Source organism: Dipteris shenzhenensis, chromosome 4 (genome assembly GCF_047967505.1).
Source record: "Dipteris shenzhenensis isolate YYH24624 ecotype China chromosome 4, Dip_SZ_1.0, whole genome shotgun sequence".
NCBI lineage: Eukaryota > Viridiplantae > Streptophyta > Polypodiopsida > Gleicheniales > Dipteridaceae > Dipteris > Dipteris shenzhenensis.
The window spans coordinates 57127556-57155008 of record NC_141599.1 but is presented as its reverse complement, the minus strand read 5'-3'; the positions used below and the strand labels follow the sequence as shown (position 1 = coordinate 57155008).

At 43.2% G+C, this 27453-nt stretch overlaps 2 protein-coding genes across 8 annotated transcripts in view; one reads left to right on the top strand and one right to left on the bottom strand.

Annotated features, from left to right (window-relative positions):
• Positions 1-15876, top strand: part of LOC147903097 (uncharacterized) — an 80499-nt gene extending 64623 nt beyond the window's left edge. For all 6 annotated transcript variants that reach the window (XM_087373399.1, XM_087373398.1, XM_087373401.1 and 3 more), the window contains 2 exons: positions 14151-14292; positions 15413-15876. In XM_087373399.1, coding sequence (XP_087229525.1) covers positions 14151-14292; positions 15413-15699 — 429 coding nt within the window. In that variant the 3' untranslated portion in view covers positions 15700-15876. The remainder of the gene's footprint in view (positions 1-14150; positions 14293-15412) is intronic.
• A 9240-nt stretch (positions 15877-25116) lies between these two features.
• LOC147903096 (adenylate kinase family protein) overlaps positions 25117-27453 on the bottom strand; it is a 263128-nt gene continuing 260791 nt past the window's right edge. Inside the window, exon 19 of one of the 2 annotated variants that reach the window (XM_087374183.1) lies at positions 25117-25516. In XM_087374183.1, the coding sequence (XP_087230309.1) occupies positions 25492-25516 (25 nt within the window). In that variant the 3' untranslated portion in view covers positions 25117-25491. The remainder of the gene's footprint in view (positions 25517-27453) is intronic. The other variant, XM_087374182.1, reaches the window with a different exon arrangement.

The window sequence follows — 27453 nt, the reverse complement described above, 5'->3', positions numbered from 1 at the left end:
CTTGACCATTTTATTTACGCACATTAAATATTACAGAAGTCGGTCATCTAAGAGAAAATGCCCACTGATCTTTCCGAGGTCATGCTATCTCGGCTAGAGCATAACACTGAGAGTATGTAGCAACCAATTCGGAACTGTTTTGGTTGCATGTATCTATTGAATCTCTTGCCTGACAACTTCATCCACACCTTGTGAAGGAACAAAATCAGCATGTGGCTGAATTGGGGCATGTGGATCAGGACGAGGTTGCTGTAAATTCTGATTTTCAGCATGAGTCTCAACTGGGGGACCAAAAGCTATAGGAAGCATCCCCTCAAAAACATTATATGAAGAAGCTGGAATAGTAAATTCAGCATGTGTATGTGTTGATTTCTCTGAAAAAATAACATCTCTACTCACAAAAATCTTGCGAGAGGCAGGATTGTAGAGATGAAGGCTTTGCTTTGTGCACTATACCCAACAAAGATACACTTAAGTGCCTTATCTGACAACCTATGTTGAAACTCTGCAGGCACGTGGGCATATGCAACACAACCAAAAATTCTGAAGTGATCCACTGAAGGCTTTCTCCCATGCCAAGCCTCATAGGGAGTGATTGTCTTCATAGCCTTTGTGGGAGTCCGATTCAAAGAATAATTGGCACACATGAGGCCATCGAGCCAAAATCTGTGAGGCAACTTCTTACTAGTAAGCATGCATCTATCCATCTCCGTGAGAGTGCGATTTTTGCGCTCAACTTTGCGATTTTGCTGAGGTGTAAGCCTCACTGTAAGCTGATGCGTGATGCCTTTCTTCTTAAAAAATGCCTCAAATTCATGAGACATATACTCCCCCCCTCTGTCAGTGCGAAGTGTCTGCACCTTGAGTCCTGCCTCATTTTCAACCATGGCCACAAAGTGTTTGAAATGCATAAACACATTTGATTTTTTCTTCAGACCATAGACCCAAGTATAATTGGTGTAGTCATCTATGCATGTAACATAATAGAGATAACCACCAAAAGCAGGTGTCCTCATGGGACCGCATACATCATTGTGTATGAGCTGTAATTTATGCAAGTAGCTCTTAGTGCGCCATCCTTTTTAAAAGGAAATCTATGCATCTTGCCAAGGGTGCATTCCTCGCATGCATGAGGAGGAGGTGACCCCAAAGGAGGCAATGCATCAACCATAGCATGCTTCTGAAGTGTCATCAAGCTGCCATAGCTCATGTGCCCATATCTGGCATGCCATAACTCCGCATTCTGCATTGCAGTAGTGGGAGTGCTCATTGAAAGTGCAAGATCGGATCTTTTCTCATAAATGTCAAGCTGAAAAAGACCCCGATACAAAGTGCCAAACAACATCAAAGCATAGTCATTCTCTTTGTCTCGGACTGCACACCTCCTTGATTGAGAGAGGACACTGAAAGCAAATTCTTCTTTATACCTGGCACATAAAGAACATCTATAATTCTGAAATCCGTGCCATCTGTGGATGTGAGTATGATGTCACCCACTCCATACACTTAATAAGAGGAATTGTTTGCACATGTCACCTTCTTTTTAGCGTGTGGTGCATGCAGAGATGCAAAAAGACTCTTCCTTGAAGTGATGTGCTTGGAAGCACCACTATCAAAATATCAAGTGGTCAATGTCTCATTGACACTGAAAGAGCATGCATCCTTTGAGGGTCATAGCTGCAAGTCAAGAAAGCATATGGGTCATCCTCAAGAGTGGCTGTATTATCTGGACTAGCCACAGGAAATTTTGAAATGCTAGACAAAAAGGTATAGTGCACCGTGCTCTTCCACAAAGTTGGCTGTAACATCCCCTCCATCATGTGCATTAGGAGTTGATGCATTTGAAACAGCCATACCCGAATCTTTCTTCTCCTCAGCTATTCGCTTCTTGCATTTACCAATGTAATGACCTGGCTTCTTGCATTAGTGACAAATGCACTTCCTCTTAGGCTTGTCTGCATCACCTTTAGCCTTATAAGAGGGCTGTCCTGAATCAGCTTTATGCTGATGTGTGGGCTGATTTCCATGTTGCTTTTATTGCCCTTTCCCTTTGGGCTTGAACTTAGAAAGCATGGCATGCTCGCCAGCCCGTGTTGCCATGTTCTTTCTTGTCTGCTCTTCCTGCAACAAGAGTCCTACCAACTCGTGAAAAGAGAGAGGATTGTTGCCTCCGCTCAATGACAAATTCAGCGAGGTGTGGAAACCGAGTTAAGACTCAGGAAGAGAATTTAGAGTGGTGGTAATTATCTCTGAATCTGGAATAATCTCATCTATATTCAACAACTGTCCCCTCAAATCTTGAAGTTTTGTGAGGTGAGCATTCATGGAATCTCCCTCATCCATATGTGTATGAGATAGCTCTCTCTTCAGGAAGGAAACTCTGGCATCATTTCTTGCTGCAAATATGCTCTTTAAAATCTCCCAAGCTACCTTCGAGGTCTTGCATGACCGAATGTGAGGAATAATAAATCTCTTGATAGAAAGAGAAATATCTGAAAGAGCTTGTGCATCCCTAGAATCCCACCTTTTTTGTTGTGCTGTGGGAGCCATTGAAGTAGCAGCTGCTGCTCCAATCACTTGTCCTGCATGTTGACCTCTACCCCTGCCTCCAGCTGTAGGAGTGACAGGTGTAGCCACAGTTTTTGGCCTTGTTTCATCTCCATTGACATAATCCTAGAGATGTCTGCCAACCAAGATGTTGCGAACCATAAAACTCCACAAGGAGTAGTTGGTGCCATCCAACTTATCCTCCTGTGTGAGGACTCCAAACACCTCATTGGATTGTTTAGAGCCATATCTGCCAGAAAACTCAGAAATGCAGCAAACTAGACAAGTAAAATCCCTTCCGGGGATGTAAGATGCACAACCAAATTCTGCCAAAAATTCTGCCCAAAATGACAATTGCTGTCACAGCCTATCAAAGGCTTCAAATGCACCAACATGCTCTGCAAATGCCCAAAAATCTGCAAAATATATCTGTAAAAAATGGCAAATGTTTGCAATATGACTCAATCTGAGTCCAAAACTGCTTGCAAAGCTCCCAAATGATCTTCAACTGCCAAATTGCATCCAAAATGCAAAAGCCCCAAATTCCTACAAAAAATTGCACCTGAAAGAGGGCAAATAAACCAAAGGCCCCAAATTTTGCAATTATATGCAAAAGCCCCAAACTTTGTCTGCAAGATTGCAAGCAGAACCAAAAAGCCCCAAATTTTTGGAGTAGGTTTTGCAACTGGACTGCAATGCCTGCAACAAACAAGTGCCCCAAATGTGCTCCCAAAAACTAAGCCAAACAATGGTTGTCTGCAAAATGTACCTGCAAAGAAAGCTTGCCCACTGTACGTATGCCACAGAAGGGTATAGATTCCAAGAACAGTTTTGATATCCGTATTGTGTACGTACTGTTACACAATCTCTGTACGGAACACACAGTAGGGATGCACTTGTACGGATGTACGGCGTACAGACGGGCAGTACGGTCGGTGCAGGTACAACAGTTATACGGCGCACGTGTACGGATGAAACCCAACAGAATAGTACGGGTGTACGGCACAGGACAGACAGCAACGAATAGAACGTACGGCATACGGACTAGTTGGCGACGCACATGTGGACAACAGTATACGGACGAGCTCCTTGAGGCATGTACGGATTTCGGTACAGGAGCTACACGGAGATGTACGAGCTGTATGGCGCACTTGCTACAGGCTGTACGGTGCAATGATGGAAATACATTGTCAAGAATCCGTACAATCGTACGGACAGTACGGACGAGCAGGTCCATAGGTGGAGCTCCGGGTTGCGGGCTTGGAGGTGAAGACAGGTGTAGGAACTCAAGGGAACTCGACCCGCTCTGATACCAAATGAAGGAAATGGGCAAGCAAGATGCAAGGGAACAAGAAGGTGCAAAACGTCTGAATAGATGATAGTACAAGAGAGTGAGAGGTTTTGTCTAAGTGACAAAATCTTATCCTATCCACTAACCGTAGTTAGGGATCTAACTGTGGTGGTTAGGGGGAAAAACCTCAAAGAGGAAAAAGTGCCCCTAACCTACTTATTACATGACATTGGCCACTGCCTAGAATATACCAATATGCCATGTATGCATCGCCATCTGCCATGGTCTTGACGCCATGTGTTGCAGCCACTTTGATGCATCCAGGTACTTTCCTTTTTTCTCTCTGATCTCTGCCCCCATGGCAGCCATCTTGCTGCCAATGTGGCCATCCCTCAGAACCTAGGTCCACCCCCCCCATGCTCTCCTCATATGGGGGCTTACAGATGGGAGGTGACCTTTCCAGCACTTTGGAGAAGCTAGGCGACCAACTAACTTGGCCCTCAATCCATGTGGTCTTGGAAAAGCTGCCCTTGCTATTCCTCCTAGTCATCTACTCCAAACATGGCCTCCAAGCCCAATTTAGCCAAAGGGATTTTTACCCCTCTCTAACCTTTAGTCCCTTGACTTGGCCTATGGAATTAATTGTATTGAAGTGGCCTTTTAACAATTTTAATCAATTTGAGGCTAGAGCAGTCACCGTAAATTCGTGAATTTCAGAAACTCATGTCCCCGTGACATCGATCATACATGAGGCCGTAGCACATAGAGACCAGTTGTTCAAGACACATAGATGAGATCAGGGGGCTCAGCCAGACTCCACTCAGAGTATGATCACCGAGTTTTTCCTATTGGCTAGCACAGACCAACAATCCCCAAGAAGACCATGTAGCTCAGGATCAGAGCAAGACACACAATAGATCCATCAATGTGTCGATTTGTACAGATGAGGCTTCCCTCCATGTTTGCCAAACCTGGGACACAACCGATTGGGGCTAGCACTAGCACTTGTTCTACATACAACGCAGATTGACTGACGTTAGTGCTCTATCATGGGTTTCATGCCACTGCAGCACCAACCACTACCGGATCCTCGTTCAGCCAAGACCCTCTTATCCATTCTCAGCCGCATGGTGAGCTTGGTTCCACGGACAGCATACATGGGACTGCAACAGTGATGCCCCACTACAGCCATAATTGTTTATATTACAAGAAAACACCTCAAAGCAAGGAGCTAGAAATTACATCACTGAAAATCTTTGTATATGCTAAATATACATCATGATCGATGTAGCGAGTCTGCAAGCAATCAAAAAAAGATTGTTGCAGAGAACACTGGAAGAAAGCAAATAAAGAAAATGTTGGATCACCAAAGACTTTACAATTCTTGTTTATTCACAAAGTCCAAAGTCCCCAATGACGAACCCAAACAAAGAAAAGATCAAACTCCTGAGTGTGCAGATGAAAACCAAAGAGCCATAATAATTTCCCAAAAGCAGGAGTTGGGAATCTCGTTCTCAACCACTTTCGAAGAAAATCCAAGAACTCATGGGAGGACGGGCAAAACCAGAACAAATGAGGCACAGTCTCCCGAGAAGCCAAACATCTGCGACATATAGCAGGAGCAATGTGTCTACGTGCCAGTAGTTGGCCAAATGGAAAAACCCCAGAAGAACTCTCCAAAAGAAGACCTGTTGCCGAAGAGGAACTTTATATGCCCAAAGTTGCTTTAGTCTATTTCTCCACCACTTAGGTGGCCTATGCATTTGCCAAATAGAATTAGCCTTATCTCAAACCCAAGGCCGAGGCAAAAGGATTTTATATAATGCGGGCACTGTAATCTGAGATAGCCTCAAAGGATGAAAGGAGGACTTGCGGGAAGTCAAAATCCAATCCTCCAGCCTATCCTGAAGTTCCAAAGGAGGAATTGGGACAAAAGGTGAAAGCATATAAGTAATTTTTTGCCATAGAGGACAATAATGAGATCCCAAGCCATACCGTGTGGCTGCAAGAGAAAAAGGTAAAACAGTTTCATCATCATGAATGACATGCGTAACAGAAGCAATTCCTTTGAAAGTAATAAAGTAGGAAGATCTAGGTTCCTGTAAAGCCAGCGGAGGGTGAAAAGCTTTTGACCAGTGAATGCTTTCAGCCCTCAAGGAATTTCCTGTGAGAGAATCGCGGCCATGCCATTCCAAGTGAGAAAGGACTTGCTTCCAATCAAGAAGCAAGCTGGAGACCAAGGGGCAACCATGCAATGCACCATCAAAGCAACCAAGTAAGAAGTCCCACTGAGTGGGTTGCTAGTGACCAAAGGCAGAAGTATTGATTTGTTGTAACGGAGAGCGAATCATAACAGCCCAAAGCTGATCACCTTGCATAAATTGCAGCAGCATTTTCCCTTTGTGAGCAAGGATGTGCGCTTGGATATCCATGATATTAAGACCGCCATGCATTTTTGGTGAACATAGTCGATGCACAGAAAGCAGTCTTAGAATTTTCCGGCCATGCTTAGATCGCCAAAAGATTTCCATGACTATAGACATGAAAGAAGCAAGATCGGCTTTAGTGAACATGATCAGAGGCAAATAGAATTGAATATAGGCCACTAGAATGGATTGCACTATTCAAAGTCGAACATTTAATGGTCAAGTTGCTAGTTTCCAATATTCAATCTTTTTTCTGAGCTTGACAAGTACCCAATCAATCTGCTGACGACGGGTGATCCCCCAACCCAAAGGATAACCAAGATGACGAACAATCTAAGTGGGTGGAATTATTTCCCCTGGCCATAAGAGACCATGCCAATCTTTAGAATGCAAAGGGAGCAGCTTAGACTTTTGAAAATTCACATGAAGACCAGTTGCCAAACCATAGAGTGAAAGAGCTTGCATCAAAGTGGAAAGATCATTGTGAGTATTCTTTGGGGTGTAAAAGGAATTATCAGCGTAGGCTTGAGCAACCATGCTGCGATTTTCTGCCATTTCCAAGACATGAAGGGTTCCTATATCCACCAGATGGTCTATATATTGCAACATAGGATGCATAGCAATGGTATACAGCAAAGCACTAAGGGGACATCCCTGATGAACCGAACAAAGAAGAGTCCATTCTTCAGAAATGTCTCCAGAGAGAATACAGGCAGCTTTGTTGTCCTCATAGAGCCAATAGATAACTTGCTGCATTTTTATTCCAAACCCCAAAGCTTGCATGGTTTGTGAGATAAATTCCCATTGAACTGTATCAAAAGCTTTTGCGATATTAACCTGCAAGAGTAGAACATCCTACTGCATGTATTTTGCATATTCCATCCTAACATAAGCATTTGCAATATTGTATGTGATATGCCTATGAGGGATAAACCCATATTGAGAAGGATGCAACCCCTCATGCAAATAACCTTTGATACGGTCTGTAAGCATTTTGGCTATGATTTTGTAAATGACCGGCATGAGCTTGACTGGTCTCCAATGAGACAGTCCTTGTCATCTACCCACAGCTCGCCACTTGTCATCTACGCACAACTTTTCCACTCTAATCTAGATTTGTGACCACCTTGCTGATGTTAGCTTGGTGTGACCACCGTGCTGGTTCTTGGATGTGGCTGTAGCTACTTCTAATTAAACTAAAGAAAATGTATTTACCTTAATTCGAGGGGTCACCTTTCTTCTTAGTGTGCCATCGGGCAGGCTTAAAACCAGCTCAGTGGTTGGAACAGTATGTTGTTGTAGTGCAATTAATAGTTTCAAACAAGTGGTTGAAAATGTATGGTAGGCTTTCTGTGGGATGAGGCTAAATAGAGCACACTTTGTTGCTGATTCAAGTGAACTTTGCTAGAGGTTTGGGGGGGGAGTAGTCCAAGTCCATGCGACAAGGTGCAAGAGACATCATTGGCTCCAATCCCCCCTTGGGGCCCCAAGACATCAAGGAGGAGATTGAGACTCCCAAATGGAGTGCACATTGGCTCAAGGGCCAATGCGTGACCTCTCGTATCTTCTCACTTTTCTCAAGGCATATCACTGCAATGCCATTGCACAATCAAAACCCCATTTGTCTTTGGGGAAGGCAACTTGGAAAGTGGCATTGAGGCTATGTGCTATCCACAAGTCCCAACCAATCCTCCAGCATCTCCATCATCTGGAACTTCATCACGAGGTCGAAGAGAAATAAGGTTCATTGCTCTTTGCTTGAGGCAATGAAATTAAAAACCCTAGAAATGCCAGGGCCAGCTTTTGACTGCTCCATTGTGCCCTTTCAAGGTGAATAGGATCAACACCGAAATCTTTACGGATAGGGGGCGCTTCTCTAGGAACTCTATGTAGTTCCAAGGTCCTAGGTGCAAAAACTCAAGAGAGAGTGTCTAACTAGCATAGGGTTCGCATCCTGGAAGCTGAAATAGAGGGTTGGAGTCTTGTGGTGATGAAGAAGAAGCTGGGCTAGATCCAAGGGAAGGAGAGCTTGGTGGAGCTTGGGCTCTATAGGAGAGGAGACGTCCACGAGGGGGTGGAGGCTAAGAGGAAGCTCCTGGAAGAAGGGGGTGACAACACCACGATCACTCCTGGGAATCCGGGCCTGGACACAAGCACCACCAACCAATCATAGAACCACAAAGAGAGATGCAAGCATGCTCGCCACCCAACCATGATGTTCACAGGTCCAGGACCCATAGAATCTGAGCATCCCTCTCAAGCCACAGGCTGGGCTGCTGGCACGAACATCTACATCCAACCAGTCCACAACCATCCTGGCGTCCCATGCCACCAAGAGGGTCCCATAGGGCCTCAAGACTGCGTTGGGAATCCGGACTACGCTAGAAAGCAGGCGCGCGTACGCGTCCGCAACACGATCCAAGATCCAAACCAGCAAGGAAGAGCTAGACCTGCTTTGACTTGCATCCCTGAAAACTGAACCCCTGGGCTGGCTCTTTATATAGGCTCAAGCCAAGTGCTCCTAAAAATAGCTGGAACCCTAACTCATTCATTGCCCTTGCAACCCAACCTGAGAATCACTTGCCTATCTCCTAGCTCGTGAGGCTATCAAAGCTAGTCATGTGTGTCTAAGCACACGTCAGATACGATCCATGCACATGACATACTCTCCTTCCTCTAAGAACTTAGTCCTGAGTTCAAAAGAAAGTCTGGAAACTCTCTTTGAATGTTAGTCAATGTCTCCCATGTAGAGTCCTCCTCGACACAATCCTTCCACTTAATCTTGTATTCTGTGATGGTCCTATTTCTAACTTGACGTTCACAAAAGCCTGGAGTACTTTCTGGTTCGTGCGCTACAAAGGTCAAATCTTCAACCTCTATAAGTTCTTGAGGAGTAACTACCTGATTCTTAGCACCCAACACCTCCTTCAGTCGACTGATTTGAAAGACTGGATGAATTTTTGCATTGGGAGGCAATTCCAGTTCATATGCAACTTGGCCAATTCTTCGGATAACCTTGAATGGACCACAATATCTAGGGGATAGTTTTCTAACCTGTCCAGTACTTAGGCTCTTGGATTCCTTGGGAATACACAAGTATCCCATCGTTCCAATAGAACTCTTTGAGCGAACAATGTCTATTGGCATAAAATATGTCCCTGTCTTGGGCACTTCTAATAGACTCCTTGCCAAACTGCAACATCTCTTGCATGTCTTGCAAGAAGGTCTTTGCAGCAACATTCTTGATTCCCTTGATCCAACCATTACTAGGTTGAAACCCGTACATAAGCATAAAAGGACTCATACTAGTACTTTAATGCTTTGCACTGTTATAAGGAAATTTGACCATGGGTGAATATTATTCCGACAAAGACTGCCTCTTGGAAACATATGCCTGAAGCATATCCTCAAGAAGTTGGTTCACAACTTCTATCTTGCCATCAGACTGGGCATGTTCAGGGGAACTCAAACTAAGAGTGGTATCCAGCTTGTCAAAAACAAGCATCCATAATTCACTCGTAAACTTGAAATTCCTATCACTGACTATGTCAGCTGACAACCCATACAGACAAAACAATTGGTCAACAAACTGCTGAGCCAATTGACTCGCTGTGACAGTTGATCTAGTAGGTAGAAATCTACCCATCTTTATCAAGCGGTCCATGACAACCCATATGGAATCATGATCCTTGTGCATTTTGGCAACTTGTGATAAAATCCATGGAAATACTTTTCCATTTAGTAGGAATTTCCAAGGGCTGTAGTAACGCCACGCTTCAAAGACGTTCTGCCTTGGTCACTTGACAAGTACAGCGATGTACCACATAGTCTTGAATAAATTCTCTCATCTTAAACCAGTAAAAACTATGTTTCACAAGAGATGAGTCTTATGTAGGTGCGTCATGACACTCACAAAGAATCATGGATCGAAGATCCGATACATCTGGTACACAAATTTTATCATTTTGGAATAACAAGCCATTCCGAATCATCCATTGACCTGAGGCTGCCTGAACAGTAGGTGGCATGATTCTTGAGTCCTGTTCAGTCTCATTGAGCTCTGACACGACCACGATCACTCCTGGGAATTTAGACCTGCATACAAGCACAAACAACCAATCATAGAACCACAAAGAGAGATGCAGGCATGCTCACCACCCAACCATGATGCTCATAGGTCCAAGACTCGTAGAATCTGAGCATCCCCCCGAGCCACAGGTTGGGTTGCTGGCACGAACATCTACATCCAACCAGTCCACAACCATCCTGGCATCCCATACCACCAGGAGGGGTCCATAGGGCCTCAGGACTACGCTAGGAATCTGGGCTGCGCTAGAAAGTAGGTCCACGTCTACAACACGATCGAGGATCTAGACCAACAAGGAAGAGCTAGTCCTGCTCTGACTTGCATCCTTGAAAGCTGAAGCCCTGGGCTCCTGATATAGGCACGAGCCCAATGCTTCTAAAAATAGTTGGAACCCTAACTCGTCCATTGCCTATGCAACCCAACCTGAGAATCGCCTGCCTAGCCCTTAGCGTCCCCAAGCTATCAAAGCTAGTCCTGTGTGCCTAAGCACACCTTAGATATGATCCATGCACATGACAGGGGGGATTGGGGGGGTGAAGATGTGGCTTGGAAGCGGGGTAGGTGATGAAAGTCTAAGGTGGGAAGGGGGGAGGGGGGGGCCTGGGGGTGGGATTTGAGAGAGGGTTGAGTTGGAGGTGGAGGAGCGAGAGGAAGGAATGGTGACATGTGGAGAGGGGGTGGAGGGAGAGGCATAAGAAGGAGGAACCCCTAGAAGTGACCTTGCAGTTGTCTAGACTTGTACTAGGGAATTGTGAGCTATATTGACCTTCGGGCCCATTTTGTGGGTAAAGATCAAAGAACTCCTTTTGGGGGAGGTCAGGTGCTTACGTTGGGTCTCGTTTGACTGCTCACTTTGTATCAAGGACTTCATCTAGGATCTCATCCTTTGGAGCACAAGTGGACCCATCATCTTTGATTCTTTGCTGCCCTCTTGCCACTCTTCTTTCCTTCCAAGGGCAATCCATGAGGTTTGCAATCCCCCCACCCATTTTGCTAACAGTTCGGAGGTGTTGTAGTCCTAAGCTGACAAACCATGGGACAGCCATGGCAAAGAAGCCCATCTATTCGCAATATTGGCACTACCCTAGTAAGCTTGGAACCTTGACCCTATGCCTCAAGGCTCCACCATGCAGGGTCTCTAGCAACTCCTTGTGTCTAGGTACGTCCACAATCAGTTGTACCTTGGGACCCCCATCATCAGAGAGTAAGAAGGCTGTTGTAGTCTGAAGTTTCTAGAGCAATGCTGAAATAAGACCCGACCGATGGAGGGCAGAATGGCTCTATGCATCTTGGGAAGGCATAGAAAGCGGAGCATAATGGGATACCTTGATACGTTACTCTACCAATGCTTGAGTGGTGTCTGAGAAGCTAAGCTGAAGAAGAAAATTCCCCTCCCACATATGGTGACCTCCTCAGTGTGGTCACCTCCAGAAAACTTGTCCGTACTCAGCTCTCCTACTCCCCCCTCACCCCTGCTTCCGGCTCGTCTTGCTCCTTTGCACTCAATCCCCCCCCCCGGCCCCCCTGTTTTCTTGGCCGACTGCTGCTCATGGCTATTCACGACACAACAGCTGCTGTTTTCACTCCCCTTCGGCTGGTGGCTGTCGTCAAAACTGCTCAGGGTTTTTCATCCCCCTTGTTGTTTGTGCTGCTCCGAGAAGCAGTTTGCGGGGCTGTTTACCCTGCCCTCTAGCTTGCGGTTCATGCCGCTTTTGGCTGCAGGGCTTCCTTTTCCCCCCAAGCCTTGGCTGGCTGCCAGTCTAAAAGGGGTTGTAGCAAGGCAGCCCCCCTTCCTGAAGTCCCCCTGCTTGGGATTTTTTTCGGAGGTTTTTTGCACCCTCCAGAGCCCCCTTCCTTCCTCCTTTTCACCTTTTCCTTTCTCTCATCCCCCGCTGCCTCTTACTTCTTTCCCCCCCAGCAAGAGGTTTTTTGTTTGGAGACTGAGGAGTGGAATCTTGGTGGCGACCCTTTTATGGTCTAGCCAGAGGGGCTCAGATTGTTCTCCTCAAAGGACAAACAACAGGTGAAGATATGGCGTTCAGTCCCTTCAGGACAGAGCACTAGTGGGCCACATTGTTGGCCTCACGCCCACGTGGCGCATGGTTCGTGATTACTTCAATGCAACTTTGGCATTGGAGGATGACCACATTCAAGAGGTCGCCATCCATGGGAGAGGGGTTTTTCTTTTCCATCTTTGTTCCCCGACATTATCCAGCCCTTGTGGAGGACAGTCCGATTGCACTGGTGTTCTTCATACCGTGGTACCATGGTTTCACAGTTGATGATATGGATTTGACAAACCATGTGCCATTTTTTCCAATGATGCTTCATTTCCCTGGCCTTCGGAATATCATCCCATTTTATCTTCCATCAAAGCTTGTTTTGGTACAGGTGCTGGAGTCCCCACCTATAGCAGCCTCAGTCCTTGCAGATGATGAAGTTCTTGGCAGGGGGCCATCCAGATCATGGCTAGGATATCCTGCAAAGGATCTAGAGGGACTTCACTTATGACATGTGGCGTGGCTGATAGAGGGGGGTTATACCTTCTTGACCAACATGGTTAAGCCATCCTACAGGATTCAACGACAAAGGGTCCTCTGGATTGAGGTTCAGGACATGCCGCCTCCTTCTCACCTGTGGCCAACATCCTCACCAAAGGAAAGCATTTGGGAGACGGTGTCCAGCATCACTGTTTGGAACATTTGGGTCACTCATCGTATTTCAGTGATGGGTGGCCAATAGGTCCCTCCAGCAGCCATCCTCCTTGCCATTTGGTAGGATGTCATGTACACCTTGATGATGCCATGGGCATCCCAATTTCCAAAAGAGCCCCTCGTGCTGTCAGGGGGAATCTAATGGTGACCAGGGTTGGAATAGCCCATGTGAGCGGTGCAAGGGCTAACAGGCCCTTGAAGCTGAAGAGGACCCAGCTGGCAGTGCACAGGATCTCAGCCTTGTTAGAGCAAGCATCCGCCCGAGGCGGGCTAGCAGAGAGGGGTTCCGAGTCCTGTGAGCCAAAACAGCCCCAAAATTGGGTGTCTAAGGCCCAGAAACAGGCAGAAAACCGCCCCACGTGACGATGGGCTGATAAGAGGGGAAACGGAGCGGAAGAGAGGGCAGGCAGGGAGGAATGCCATAAGGGAGAAAAACAGGCAGCATGTGGAAGGAACAGAGCAGGTTGAAGCATAAGTACTAAACAAAAGCGACCTACCAAGCGGAAGCTTGCTTAAAAAGAGCCAAGGATCTCGATCAAACTTAAGGCTAACTTGGGGTAATAAAAAGACCAATCGGCAATTTTGATCGAACATAAGGAACTATGCTGACAAAGCACTAAACTTTGTACACTCTTTACAAAGCTGTTTGCCAGTGAGCATCGATCAGCATCACATGTTGCCTTATTTTTCAAGCTCTTCGTGATGTATCAAACTTTTTATCTTCTTTTAGCCATTAAGCATGCTGCTCCATTACCCTTAGCTTAGAATATTTTTCTTTTTTACATGGCTTAGCGTTTTCCAATCAAAAGCTCAACATACTTCCAAGGTTGTTAACCTTTAAGGACTATTGCAAATTTTACTGTTATGTAAATGTGAGCTGTACCTTTCACACATAAATAAAGAAAGGCTGAAGTGATAATAACATTTTCTTTCAGGTGCAAATGAAGCTCTAATCTTCCTATACCTTTGTTGTAGACATTTTTTGCTTTGGTAATTTGAAATGCCCCTACAAAAATTATGATTTTTGTAAACAGGAACTTATTGTAAAAGGCCTCATCTTTGCTGCTCTTATGATATTTTTGTAGGATGCTTTAACATGCACATTGTCAACTGGAAGGCTGATGCAAGAAATAATAGAGGAATTATTGCTGACTTCAAGTTCTTCCTTGGACCGTCCTTCCATTCTCCTCTACTCTGGACATGATGCCACAATTTTCCCATTGTCAGGTAATATGAGCATGAATGGATATACCAGCTTTGTAAAGTAGGATTTAGGAGAGAATACGTCAATCATGTAAGAGATCATAAATATAGTGAGGAAAAAATGAAAAATCACAAGTCTAGGCATCACCCCTTGGCACAAGTATTCAGCTCAATGGGATCACATGTGAAAGAACCAATGGCAATCATCATTTTGGATATGGAAAGTTATCTCCATTTCCTACAAACTATGCCAAAAGCAGAATAGTGTATTGTACAAACTTGAGCACGAAGGAAGAGGGGACTGAGAATCAAGTCATCATTCTACAATCTCCGATTTTATCAAAACTTGAATTACTATTCAATCCCCAATAGACATGACAATTCTAATAGAGCATGCCATATAATCATGCAACATCAAGGTACCATCAAAAGAATAGGGCATGACAATTTTAATGGAGCATGCCATGTCATCATGAAACATTAGAGAACTAGCCACATCATAAAAGGTTAGGGTTTTTAGGCGCTTCGGGTTCTAAGCTCTTATACGTTTTTGTGATTATCATTTTCTTAGTACTTTATAAAGTATTGATGTAAACTTTAAGGAAGGTTTCTACACACAATTTGTTGCATTTATGGTTTGCTTTTGCTATTGACTCTTTTTTAAGGCAAAGAAATCCTTCAATCAATTGAGAAAGACTGTGGTTCCATACAACGTTAGACCCTAGGCTGATGTATCCTAATGTCAAAGAAACAAAATCAGACCAAACAAGAAACAATCCTTACATGGTCACACAAGTCTTGAGTGTGTTAGTCACAACCACCTATAGAAGTCCAATTCTATAATAAGGGCCAACAAAGCAAACTTTTGGCTAGGCTATGAGAATCCATGCCAAACAATTGATGACTTTCATTCCTTTCATTTTGCCAAACAATGGGAGAGTAAGGCAGTGTCCTGTGATTTGATATGGGTATGCCATGACGAACCTGGGTTTGCCTATCTATCTTTTTATTCCAGAGTTTGTTTCTTATGATTAGAGAACATTATGATTAGAGAATTTAATGTTCATCTTGAAGGCAACATTGATTTCATCTTCGAGCAATGGACACTTTTCATCTGATGTTGTATGAGTTTTTCTGAATGCAGTATGCCTTGGTGTGCCCTGGATTGGATGGCCACATTATCTGTCCTCTATATCAATTGAATTATGGCGAACCCTAGACAAAAAGCAACACTATGTCCGTGTTCTTTATGATAAAAAGAATATAGCTCTTCCATTTTCAATGGGGACACTAAAAGATATTATTGATTGCAAGAATAAGATAGATGTTTCTTATAAAACTCTTTGTAGTCTGGATGAGTTTCATAGTTTGGCAAAATTGTCAGCAATCACAGATAAGGAATTCGTGAAGAGATGTCACGATGGTGAATAAATTTATAGAACTAACTTATCAATAGCATAATTATGGCTGGCCAAATGACATGCCGATTTTGGTGATGTGGGGTATGTATTCGATTGCGCACACTAAGGATATCTTGGCATATCAGGTTCTCTTTATTGGTGGCGACTTTACAATTATCATCATTGAGTATGGATTTATCACTTGTTATTTCAATGGGGATTTAGCTAGATTAAAAGTTTATCAGCTTTATCAATTACAAGAAACTAGAAGTATATTTGTGTATTATTTTGGACAAAACGTGTTTCTTTGGGAATAACTACTGAAAATTATATAAAGTCAAAAAGTTTGGAGTGAAAGTCATGGGATTTTTGGCTTAATCTTGCCTATACTTCTAGATTGATGTTCAAGAATGGTGGACATGCAACACATATTATAGCTTTTCACATTGTGAAATTTGTCAAAAAAAGACATTGATAGAATTTAGGAAATTTAAGAATTTAAGGCATTCAAAAGGATGAGAAAGGGTGTTATCATGTAATGGGCATTGTTTGAATCGGCTTTGATAAATACAAATCACGTTTGCACATGAAATTGAATTTTGCATATGGAATTCAACAGCTCTATAAGTTAATTTTTTAAACTAACCTCTCGTTGTTAGATACAAGTTAGGCCAATTGGTAGTAGCAACATTTTTGTGGAGCATTGAGAAACAAGACAGTTAGGTAAACACGAACTATTTTTATGATAAACCTCAGCCTAGATTTTGTGGAGCATGGAGAAACAAGACAGTTGGGTAAACATGAACTATTTTTATGATAAACCTCAGCCTAGATTTCCATGAGGTGAAGTACTTGCTTATTCAATACAGAATAAACCTTAGCCTAGATTTCCATGAGGTTTAGTACTTGTTTATTCAATACAGAATAAGGAATAGAATAACAATTTTAAATTACTATTGGGTACATATGTGAAATCTCAGGCCTTAGTATTGATATGGAAATGCAACATCATATTGTAGAAAGGGTTACAGGCTACAAAAGTAAAGCAGGAGGGTTGTGCATTGTGTGAGCAGCGTAGTAGTGAAAGGGACGTAGGTAGACTGAGAAAGGCCATAGGCTCCAATAATCAATACTTAATTTGTTGGGGGAAACCAAGGAGATGCCCCCTTGGCCCCACATAGATAGGAAAAAGCCAGTACAAGATAATTTGAGGCCTAAGAGGGGCATAGTGAAAGTGGTGAGGGGGATTAAAACATGGGTCTAGAGGTGCGCACTTCGAAATTCTCACTATCCCAATGATCTCACATGTAGATTTCTTCACCAATGTCCATGGACTCAACTCATTCTTGGAAGGCATGTGTCAAAAAGTTTTCCTTAGATGGCTTTTATGCATCCTCCTTGTCCTTGGCCTCACCTGAGTCTTCCATCACGTGTGTAGAGCACCCCATCAATGATGAACACTGACAAATGGTTCTATTGACATGTTGGTACCCTCAGTCTTGTTACACTATCCACCATGAAGGTAGGTCTCTAAGTCTCCGTGCAATGTTATCAGCTTACACAAAACCTTCTCGGTTGCTCTCCAATGTTACGAGCTTGTACAATGTTATGTGACCCTTGGTGGCTGTTGCTATAGGCTAGTATTCCATGGTTGCTCCTACAACCTGCTAGTAGCCATGTTCTGTCCTAGCTCACCACCCCCTTGCTACCGTTGCCCCTTCCCTTCTTTTCAAACTTTTGTCCTTCATTCTACCTGCACATGTCTACCAACAACTACTCTTTGACGCTTGCTCTTGTCCTTGCTTTTCTCTGAGCCTTGTTAGCCCCTCGCGCTTCTACTCCATCCATGCTTCTAGCCATCCACAAGCTGACCTTGTGTGCCATGACCTTGATTGAGACTTGTCCAGTGGCCTTGCACTTGGGTTGAGCCCTTACGAGCTAGATGCACCCCCTCCTAACCTTACTTCCCTCAAAATCCTTTTTGGGATTTCACCCATTTCATTCACCTCTCCTAATTTCTTTTTCTTTTTTCCTTGCTTTTCTCACCTCCACTGTTTTGTTTTCTTCTTCTTCTTTATACTCCCTTTGCCCTCCCACTCCTTTCCTTTCTCCCACTCTCCTAATGCTTTTCTCTATCCTTAACTTCCCCAATTGCTAGCAAATCTTGAAGTTGTATTTTGAACTAACGCAGCATTTACTCGACACATTTATCTAACATATGCTCTCACACATACAAGGAAGAGGTTGAAAAGGTAGATATTTTGTATCATAAATAGACCACCATAATATTATTAAAATTTAGAAAAAGAAGACATGTTGACTAAAATGTCACAATTTAAGCAATGGTATTTATATGAATGAATATGTCAAAGCAATAAAAATCACTAATTTAAGTGTAATGGCAACATATGATAAAAAATCAAACTCTAGTTTTGAAGATATGGGATTGTTTAAAGATTGGAAAAGTTTAATAGACCTAGATGGGGATTCCTCTTTTAGTGCTAGCCTTTGTCATGTTTGAGTTTGTCCTTCACCTCTTCGGAGTGCCTACAGAAACTCAATGCGGAGACCTTTGTATAATGGATGCTCAAGTTGCAAGCCAAGAACTACAAGACAACGATGTTCATTGGTTGGGAAGGTCAACATGGATGCTAGCACCTAAATTTCTGGACTAGAGGCTCCCTTTTCATATCTTCAACAAGGCGGTGTTGATTGCCAATTTGTAGCCCAACAATTATCAAGGCACTTAGTGGGAATCTTGCAAGCATGGCCACAATGCGGCATTTACACACAATAAGCATCGAGCGAGAACAATCTCTTATGTGGCCTATGAGCCCATCCCCATCAATCGAATGTTTAGTGCATTTTGGCTCTAAATAACCAATAGCTAGTGATCGCTCTAGCTACCTTCTACTACTTGGCCTAACACACAATATAGTTCCTTTGGGGGATGGACGTCCCTCACCCACTCTAGCCGCCGAACCTTCTGCATACATGATAGGCACTTCTTTAGAGATTTTCCTCCATTTTTATTGATGTCTCCTATTAGCAAGACTCATCTGTACAAATCATGGCTGCCCTCTTTTCAACGGTGGTTGCATGTAGTGAATGATGTGCCTTCCCTATGCAAGCCCATGAGTGGAGCTTTTGGGTGCTAGGGAGTGCTACAACCAACGCAACCCCCAAAACACACTAAAGTGGCCTTGAAACTCCGATAGGTGCTTGACACTCCGATAGGTGCTAGAGTCCTAAATTCATAGGGTAGTTTGACATCCATGGCCCACCTTCATGTTGACGCAAATTCTTAAATAGATATTTACTGCAGTGCATGGGGGCTAGCTGTAAAGACCTTAGAACCACCTTTGAATATAAATGGGGCAACCTTTTCTCATTCCCATCCTATTTCCATTGAGTTTCCTCCCATGTGCTATGACCTCATGCCTCCATTTGTCCTCTTGCCAATCTTCAAATGTTGCATTGAAGCTTTCCAAGCTTGATCTTTTGGACAGCAACATACCACATCATCAGCCGAGTAGAGCACGTGTTGAGTTTGTGCATCATCCTGGTTGTCATGTGTGTATCGGCATTGTGGCATTCACCTTGATGGAGCTCTCTTAGAATAAGGCACACACATTCTTGTGTGCTTGTAATGGAAGCAAGAACAGGTTCTTGTGGTACCACAACCCTTGATGTGGCAGGTGGGTTATGGTAGATGAGATTAGAAGTAGTTTTCCATGAAATGAGCTAAAGAAAGAATTTACAATGCCATTCCCACATTTTTGTGTCACGCATCTTGTGAATGTATTAAGGCCTAAAGAACCATTTGGATGCACTCAAAAGCCACTTGGAATGGGACCTTGACATGCACAGTATAAAGTGCAATGGTTTGTTGGATTTTAAAAAAGCATGAAAGCATGTTTAGAGAATGATTTGATGCCCTCAAAAGACATTTTGAGTGGGACATTGACGTGGAGAATATAAATCCATTACATTTGTAAAATACTTAGCAATTATGTTGAGAGCCTTAGAGACCAAAAGATTATGCCAAAAGATTGTTGAGAGCCTTAGAGGCCAAAAGATTACATCCAACCATTGCTGCTGAGTGGTTATGAGCCTCGTTGAGTAAGAGGATATTTGTACAACTCTATTGCTAATTCTAATAGCAAGAGGATATTTGTATGACTCAATATTGCCTCCAACCTAGCTTGTTGCATTCGAATTTTTTGGGGAGACGATGGAGGAGATGATGGAGAGGCTGAAGACCGTACACATTGCACAAATACAGGAATCAAAATATGGCCCTCCCAACAAGATGAAAGTACTCTACTGTGAGAATCTTTAGACCTTCATCAACATCTCCAAGGAATCCATAGAGCATAGCCATATAGAGGCTAAAGGTGTGCATGCCATCCAAGGTGGTGACATGCAGATGTGGGGGGAAACATCCAAGAGAACGAAGAGATTCAACAAGAGCGAGCATTTCAAGTCCTAATGAGTGCAACACAATAACCTTATATGAGAACGCAGACAAGATTGGGATCATGTTGCATTGAGGGGTGATAATACTAATAGGCATGGTGAAAAGAGTGGGCTCAGAGTGGGTGAACAATGAAGCGGATGAGTAGGGAAGCAGATGAGTGGATGAGAGTTGGAGGAGGGAGCGTGGAGCAAAGTAGAGCAGGGGGCAAGAGAGCTGGAGGAGGGTGCATGGAGCAAAGTAGCAGAGCAAGGATGGATGAGAGCAAAGTAGCCAAATGCCAAATGCCAAATGCCACAAACCTTAAATATTAAAAAATTTTGAGCCATTGTGGTGACTAGAGGAATTATTAACCACCACCTTAATTAATCAAAATCCGAGGAGGGTGCCATCCAAATGATCATGATTTATTTTTAAGCAAAGTAGCCAAATGCCAATGCCATAGACCTTGTATTAATCAAAGTTCAAGCCATGGGGGATCATCTCCTTCTTCCCCCTTTTCACTCGGAGGCCCAGTGTGCCATCCAAATAATCATGACCCATTTTAAACCACCGCCTTAATTAATCAAAATCTCGAGGAGGGTGCCACCCAAATAATCATGAGCCATTTTTAAGCAAAGTAGCCAAATGCCAAATACCATGGACCTTATATTAGTCAAAGTTCGAGCCACTAGGGATCATCTTATTCTTCACCTGGAGGCTCGGTGTGCCATCCAAATAATCATGAGCCATTTTAAACCACTGCCTTAATTAATCAAAATTCGATGAGGATGCCATCCAAATTTAATCATGAGCCATTTTGATTGCAGGCCACCGTGGTGGCTGGTAATTAACTACCAATTCAAGAACTAATTATTCACACAAAGTCAAACATATCCTTCCTCGTCTCACATGTTAAAAGGCTCCAAAAAGGAAAAAGCTATTCAAGTGAAAGCACAATTATGCCTTCATGGCACCATCATAGCTATTGTACTTTGAGGATGCAATTGACAAGGAAGGACGGCAAACTGTTATGACTGAAGAAATGAATGCGTTATACAAGAACAACACTTGGGATTTATGTGACTTGCCACTAGGAAAGAAGGCAATTGCAAACAAGTGGGTTTACAAAGTTAAGAAAAATACAAAGCAAGACTTGTTTACAAAAGATTTTGCACAACAATATGGACATCAATTAGACCCTCAAATAAGCAAAAAACATCTTTAAATCAACATCATGGTCTCTACAAGCTTCAAGAACTTAAGCCATCACCTGATTAAGAAAGCCTCGGTGCGACAACAAAGGAACATTCATCATCACTTGAAATGCAAGAAAGTGCTCAAATAAATAAGTAAAGACTCAACGACTCCATTTATCATGTGACGAAATGCAATGCAATTCCAAGATGCCACAAACAAATAAACAAAACAATAATTAACGGTAAGAAGAAGACTAAAGCATGCAATGCCATGCAACGGAAAGGGAAATGGAAGCCAAAGAAATTCAAAGAAGCAACAATTACGTAAGACACTCGTCAACAACATACAATAGGAATCTGACTCATATGCAATGCAATTCCACGGTGCCACAAACAAATAAGCACAACAATAATTAATGGCAGAAAGAAGACTAAAGCATTTAATGCCATGCAACGGAAAGAGAAATGGAGGCCAAATAAATTCAAAGCACCGACAATTACATCAGACACTCAACGACAACGTACAATAGGAATCTGAATCATATGTAAATCGAAATAGAAATGAACACCAAAGAGAGAAGCGATAATTACTTTAGACACTCAACAACAAACACTTAAAAGGGGATTAGTGAAAACAAGTCCACATCAAAGTCTCAGTCTACAGATTACCCTCTCAATCTTATAGTATGCAGCAATCCAATTTTGTGAGCCAATAAACTCCTGTAGGTGTAGAGCTAAAATAACAAAGGCACTTGTATGGGTAACTAAATCAGATAAGGGGAGTTGTTGACCCTAAATGCACAAGTGTGTAGATAAGAAAAAATGCAATGAAGAATGATGTTAGAACTACATATTGTGTTAGTAGTGGCAAAGATACCCTAATAATAAATGGAGCCTCAGAACATATTTGATAGATCTGATAGGATACGCATAGTCAAACAATCTCTAGACAAGATCTAGACATACTTGTAAAGTCATGTTCTAGAGAAACAAAGACTAAGTCTACAGAGGGGAAGATGATGTTGTGAGTGAACATCATTCATTGTGAGCTTAACAAAAAAAGAAGAAGAAATGTATAACATCGATGGTCCACTATGAGCCCAACGCATAAAGGACAAGAACTATGTAGCTAGACCTCCATTTACATTTCTGTCTAATGGAGGACTCGTTTGACATTAAGGCCTTGGATTTCAACACCAATAGCAAATTGAGGTTAGAGAAAGAAGGCTAAGTCTAGAGAGAGAGTAATCTCGAATCACCTCTCGTTGTTATTGACAAGTTGGAGCAAACACGGTCAAGATCCAAATCCTAAGGTCCAGAGCCATCAGTCCCACCCAAATAGCTCCACCCCCAATCCACTTGGTCCGATCACCTTCGTCTAAGCAAAAATGTGATGTGCCAAGGTTGTGTTAACCAAAGATTAAGCAGCCCCACTACCCTCCACTCCAAAGAGCCAAATCTCTAAGCCTCTCCTTGGAAAAAGACTTTGAAAATAAGTTCTTGAAGCATAAGAAAATCCAGTAGTCCCCAAATTGGAGCTGCAATAACTGCTATCTAGTAATCAAGGATTTTGCAGCTATTGCCTAGCTCGGTTGTGAAAACCTGTATGTTCTAGCTTATTGTAGTCCAGCTCATGGGAGAGATGAACAAGGCCTTCTAATCTCTAGAAGTTTTGGCATGAACTTTGAGAAGGACTTGGAGGGAGGGTCGTCCACATACACGTCGTGATGTGCCAAGGGCATCATTTGCACCTTGAGGGCCCAATGCATCAAGAGTCAAAGCTATCATTGGGAAATGCAATCCAGAAGATAACCTTCTGTCCCTGCCAATCCAAAGCCCATGCTACAAAGAGTCACGAGTGCCCAGCTCACCAAGACAATTGCAAATAGAAAGGGCACCAACAGGCACCCTTGTCAGACAACAGAAGGTGTGTTTTATTCATGATAAATTTACAGACAAGGTTTTTTACAAAATAGTCTGAGCTATAAAGTCCAATTGAATGGTGTCAAATGCCTTTGCAATATCTACCTGTAGGATAAGCACATCCTTCTCTATATACTTCACAGAGACATTAGGTTACTTGGCAGAGGTTCTTCTAGCTAGATTTTGACTCCCCAGAGGGTGCCATTGCAGTTGTTTAGCTTAGTCCCTTCCCCATCAGGAGAGAAAGAAAGGTGTTTATGATCCCATATGCCTTCATTTTGATCCATACACCATGCTTAACTTTTGTTTCCCTAGCCTTCTCAAAGTGTACTCAAGCTTTAACACGCAATTGGGGAGGTGTTTAGGCAGCCCTCAAGATTCATTCTATCCCTCTTTCAGTAGTGGCAATAGTAACATCGAAGGGAGATGGAAGTGCCAAGAGTTCGAGACCCGATGCAAAGCCCAAACATCTCGGAGGACGTGGACATATTGGCTGATCATGCCTTTCTGCAGAGCCCTGATGGATACTCATTAAGACAGAGGATCAAGGACATTGATTTAAGGAACCAATGTCACATTTGCAAGCAATTCTGACATTTGGCACATAATTACCCCAAGATAACCAAACGCACTAGAAGATACATAAGACCGGCCCCTCCAGCAAACCCATGTTTAGAGCCCCCTTCGCTTCCTCCTCCTGACCCCTCCAGTGTCAGACTCAGGTTTGGAAGGTCTCTGAGATCGCAGATGACCCCATCCCCCTGTAGCAATCCATACGTCCACTCCTCTCATTACAGTCTCCCCAAACTACTTTGCAGCCTTTGTAAGGATGATGGACCCCTGCTAGAAGAGAAGGATATTGATACAGACCTCCAGGGTGTTGGTGACCCACTTGATGATCCTCACAATGATGCTAGGATGCCCACATAAGATCACAACAACACTGATGACTCTTTGGATCCTCTATAGAGCTCACACACCCCAGATATGGATGCGCATACTCCACACACCTTGCAGCCACCACTAGACCTTGTGTGTGGGAGCAACAGGCCCCCTCACCTTCTTTGTCCAGTCGAGTTCCCGCCTCTCTCTTTAGTTTATACAAAGGATGGCCCTGCCTTTTGCACCCTTGGGGGACCACCTCCCCTCAGGTATGACCTTACACCAATCAACGAGGGCTGTTAGCTAGAATGTCCAAGGTTTGGGCGAGATCCCCACTGCAAGAAGTGGGTCATTAGGGACCAGTTCCACTCTTCGATCACTCATGGGCCGATTGACTTCCTCCTTCACCAAGAGCGCAAGCTGATTGACAGGCAGTGTGTACAGGATAGGCAAGTTCCTATCTGGCATACTTTTTGGTTTGGTGCTCTTGGATCATGAGGTGGAGTGTGCATCTCAGTTTCATCCCCCGTGCTCCCCACAGGTATCGCACACAGTGTCTTGATTCCAGCTAGGTACCGGTGGATCCTACTTTGCATCAGGAGCTCTCAAATTTAATGCTCAACCTCTATGCACCCAATCTGAGAAGGGATTGGGTTGCCTTTTGGAGGAAGATCTCTAATTGGCTTCCAAAGTCTGACTCCTAGACAGTAGGAAGGAGTTCAATATGGTAAGGCTGACTCCTAGATAGTAGTGGGGGAGTTCAATATGGTAAAAGCAGCCTGTTGATAAAAGGGAGGGGAACGAAGGTGGCATCTCCTCTCTGAGAGAGCAGCATGGGAGAAGTTTATTCTCAGGACAGAGGCAGAGAGGCCAAAGAAATTATAGTGTTAAAAAATGCACCTTAGATAAAGTAGTACCAGTATGACACAAGCTTAACCAGAACAAGCATAGCTATATTTGAAATGGTCATGGCGTCTTTTTTGCAATACAAGGTCAGCATTCAAACTGATCTATGCTAGAATCTTATTGAAGAGATGCAACTTTCTATACTTTTTGCCATGAACTGTGATTTACAAATTTATACTTTCTTTTTTATGGTTTTAAATCTTTACTGTGCTGTGCATCCTGATTGAGAATGACTTCTTACGTCTCAATTTTACGACTTAGAGATTAGCAACATATTCTGTAACAAAGAAGCACATGCCTGACAAAATGGGTGCAGCTGCTTCCTTGAATAATGTGTTCTAACTAGATTACAAGGAGTTGGCAGTGGGCACCTCTCAGATATTCAATACCAACATTCAATAACCCTTGCGAGCAAAATCTATCAGAAAGGAGTGTGGTGACCCACCCAATTTGAACTTCAGAGAATGCCAGTTAAGAAACCCCTGCAAAGGAAAGAGAGGCTATATCATTTTCAGATCTTAATAGTATATCACCAATTTCACTTTAATTTCCTAAATAAACTTAAGCAGGAAAGGGATAAACATTTTCTTTCTGCTAATACATTGGTCTGTTTTTAATTTCTCAAAATCTTAATATTTCAAAACCTGATTGAAACATTATTGTGGGAGGTGTAACTTGTACTGATATAGGTAACGTTTTGTGAGCTGATGCTGCAGCCTGTAGTTCTTCAATTTTGCATGAATGAGGGGGAGAGAAAATGCTGGGATTGACCCCTCCATGTAGGTTTCTCTCTCCCTGTCAGATAGGAGAAGAAGTCCATCATGTGGAATGTGTTTTTTAAGAACATCCACTGCATGTATTGGGAGACATGCAGTGGCCTGGATGGGAGAGGCACTGTGGGTGCTAGGAGAGTTTGCAGGGAACTTCCCTTGCCCGAGTGTCACATGATCACTTAGAACTTGCGAGATACTCATAGATGTGCTCTGCAAATCCATGGAATTGTACTCAACTAGATTCAGGGAGGAAATGAGATTGTGGGTATGCAGATTCACGAACTAGGTATCTTCTCCAGCACAAGTGTTCCTTTATACTTTATGCGCATCCTTAGGGACCAAGGAGAAGAGAGTTTATCTATGGGATTGCAAAGGGCTAGAGATTAATTAGAGTGTCAAATAAGGGGCTGATTAAGGATCCTATTCTTCACACGACTAGAGAAGTTGGCTTCAACGATGACCGGTGGTACATAGACCCTCACCCCTCTCGTCATGGTTAACCCATGGTGTCTTTTGTTTATGGTGGATACTCGCTGCGAGTCAAGAATTTTCCAAATCACAATCCTATTTATCTTTAAAGGATTCATTTCATGGGCAACAATGTCATCCTAGCCTAGCAAGATGAAGTTGGGATGAGAAAACCTGCAAATGACAAAGTGGCGATCACAACCCGGAGGTTGTTTTGAGTTTGATGTGCATTTTAGACACACGTTTTGTATGAAATAAACTCCCAAGTCCCTAGGTGAGTCTAGATGCCAAATTTCCAATTTTTCAAGCCCTAATTAGATGCCCCTTCTTGGGATACATTTTAAATCCATTTGCCCCTAGGCACAATTCACAAATAGGGGCACCTAGGCCTTTGGCTTTAGACTCATCCAGTCCATGCTAATCACCCTCATTGATGACCTTGGCATTAAAACCCTTTAGACCATCTACATAAAGAGCAACACACATACTAACAAATGTCAATCTTAAATCCATTTGCCCCTAGGCACAATTCACAAATAGGGGCACCTAGGCCTTTGGCTTTAGACTCATCTAGTCCATGCTAATCACGCTCATTGACGACCTTGGCATTAAAACCCTTTCGACCGTCTACATAAAGAGCAACACACATACTAACAAATGTCAATCTTATAAAGGGTAATACTAATTGACCCTTTCTAGGTCATGTTATCTCAAATTGAGCATAACATTCCTTCCCTCTTCAGGCACAGGCGTCCTTAATGATGAAATCTAGGAATGCTCTCCGCTCTAGTACACAGACTCCCAAGTTGCCTTGGATAGAAGTAAACCATACATGCAACCACCCTGGGTATTTTCCGATTGCATACTTGCATTGTTCCTCGGTTCAAGAAAATTGTTAGTCTGCACCTTGTATTATCCTCTATCTCCTGAAAAAAAACAACTCTCTCGATTAGTAAGTCATCTGGGTGCAAAAACTATGTTAAACGAGAAACATGGAATAGTTGATGCACCTTACAACCCTGTGGTAATTCCAATCTATAGGCTACCTTGTCTTTTCTTTTTAGAATTAACCACAGCCCACAATATCGGGGTGATAACTTAGCACACTTGCCTACAATCAAACACTTGGAGTGTGAAGGAATCCGGACAAAAACTTCCTTTTCTACCTTAAACTCTCC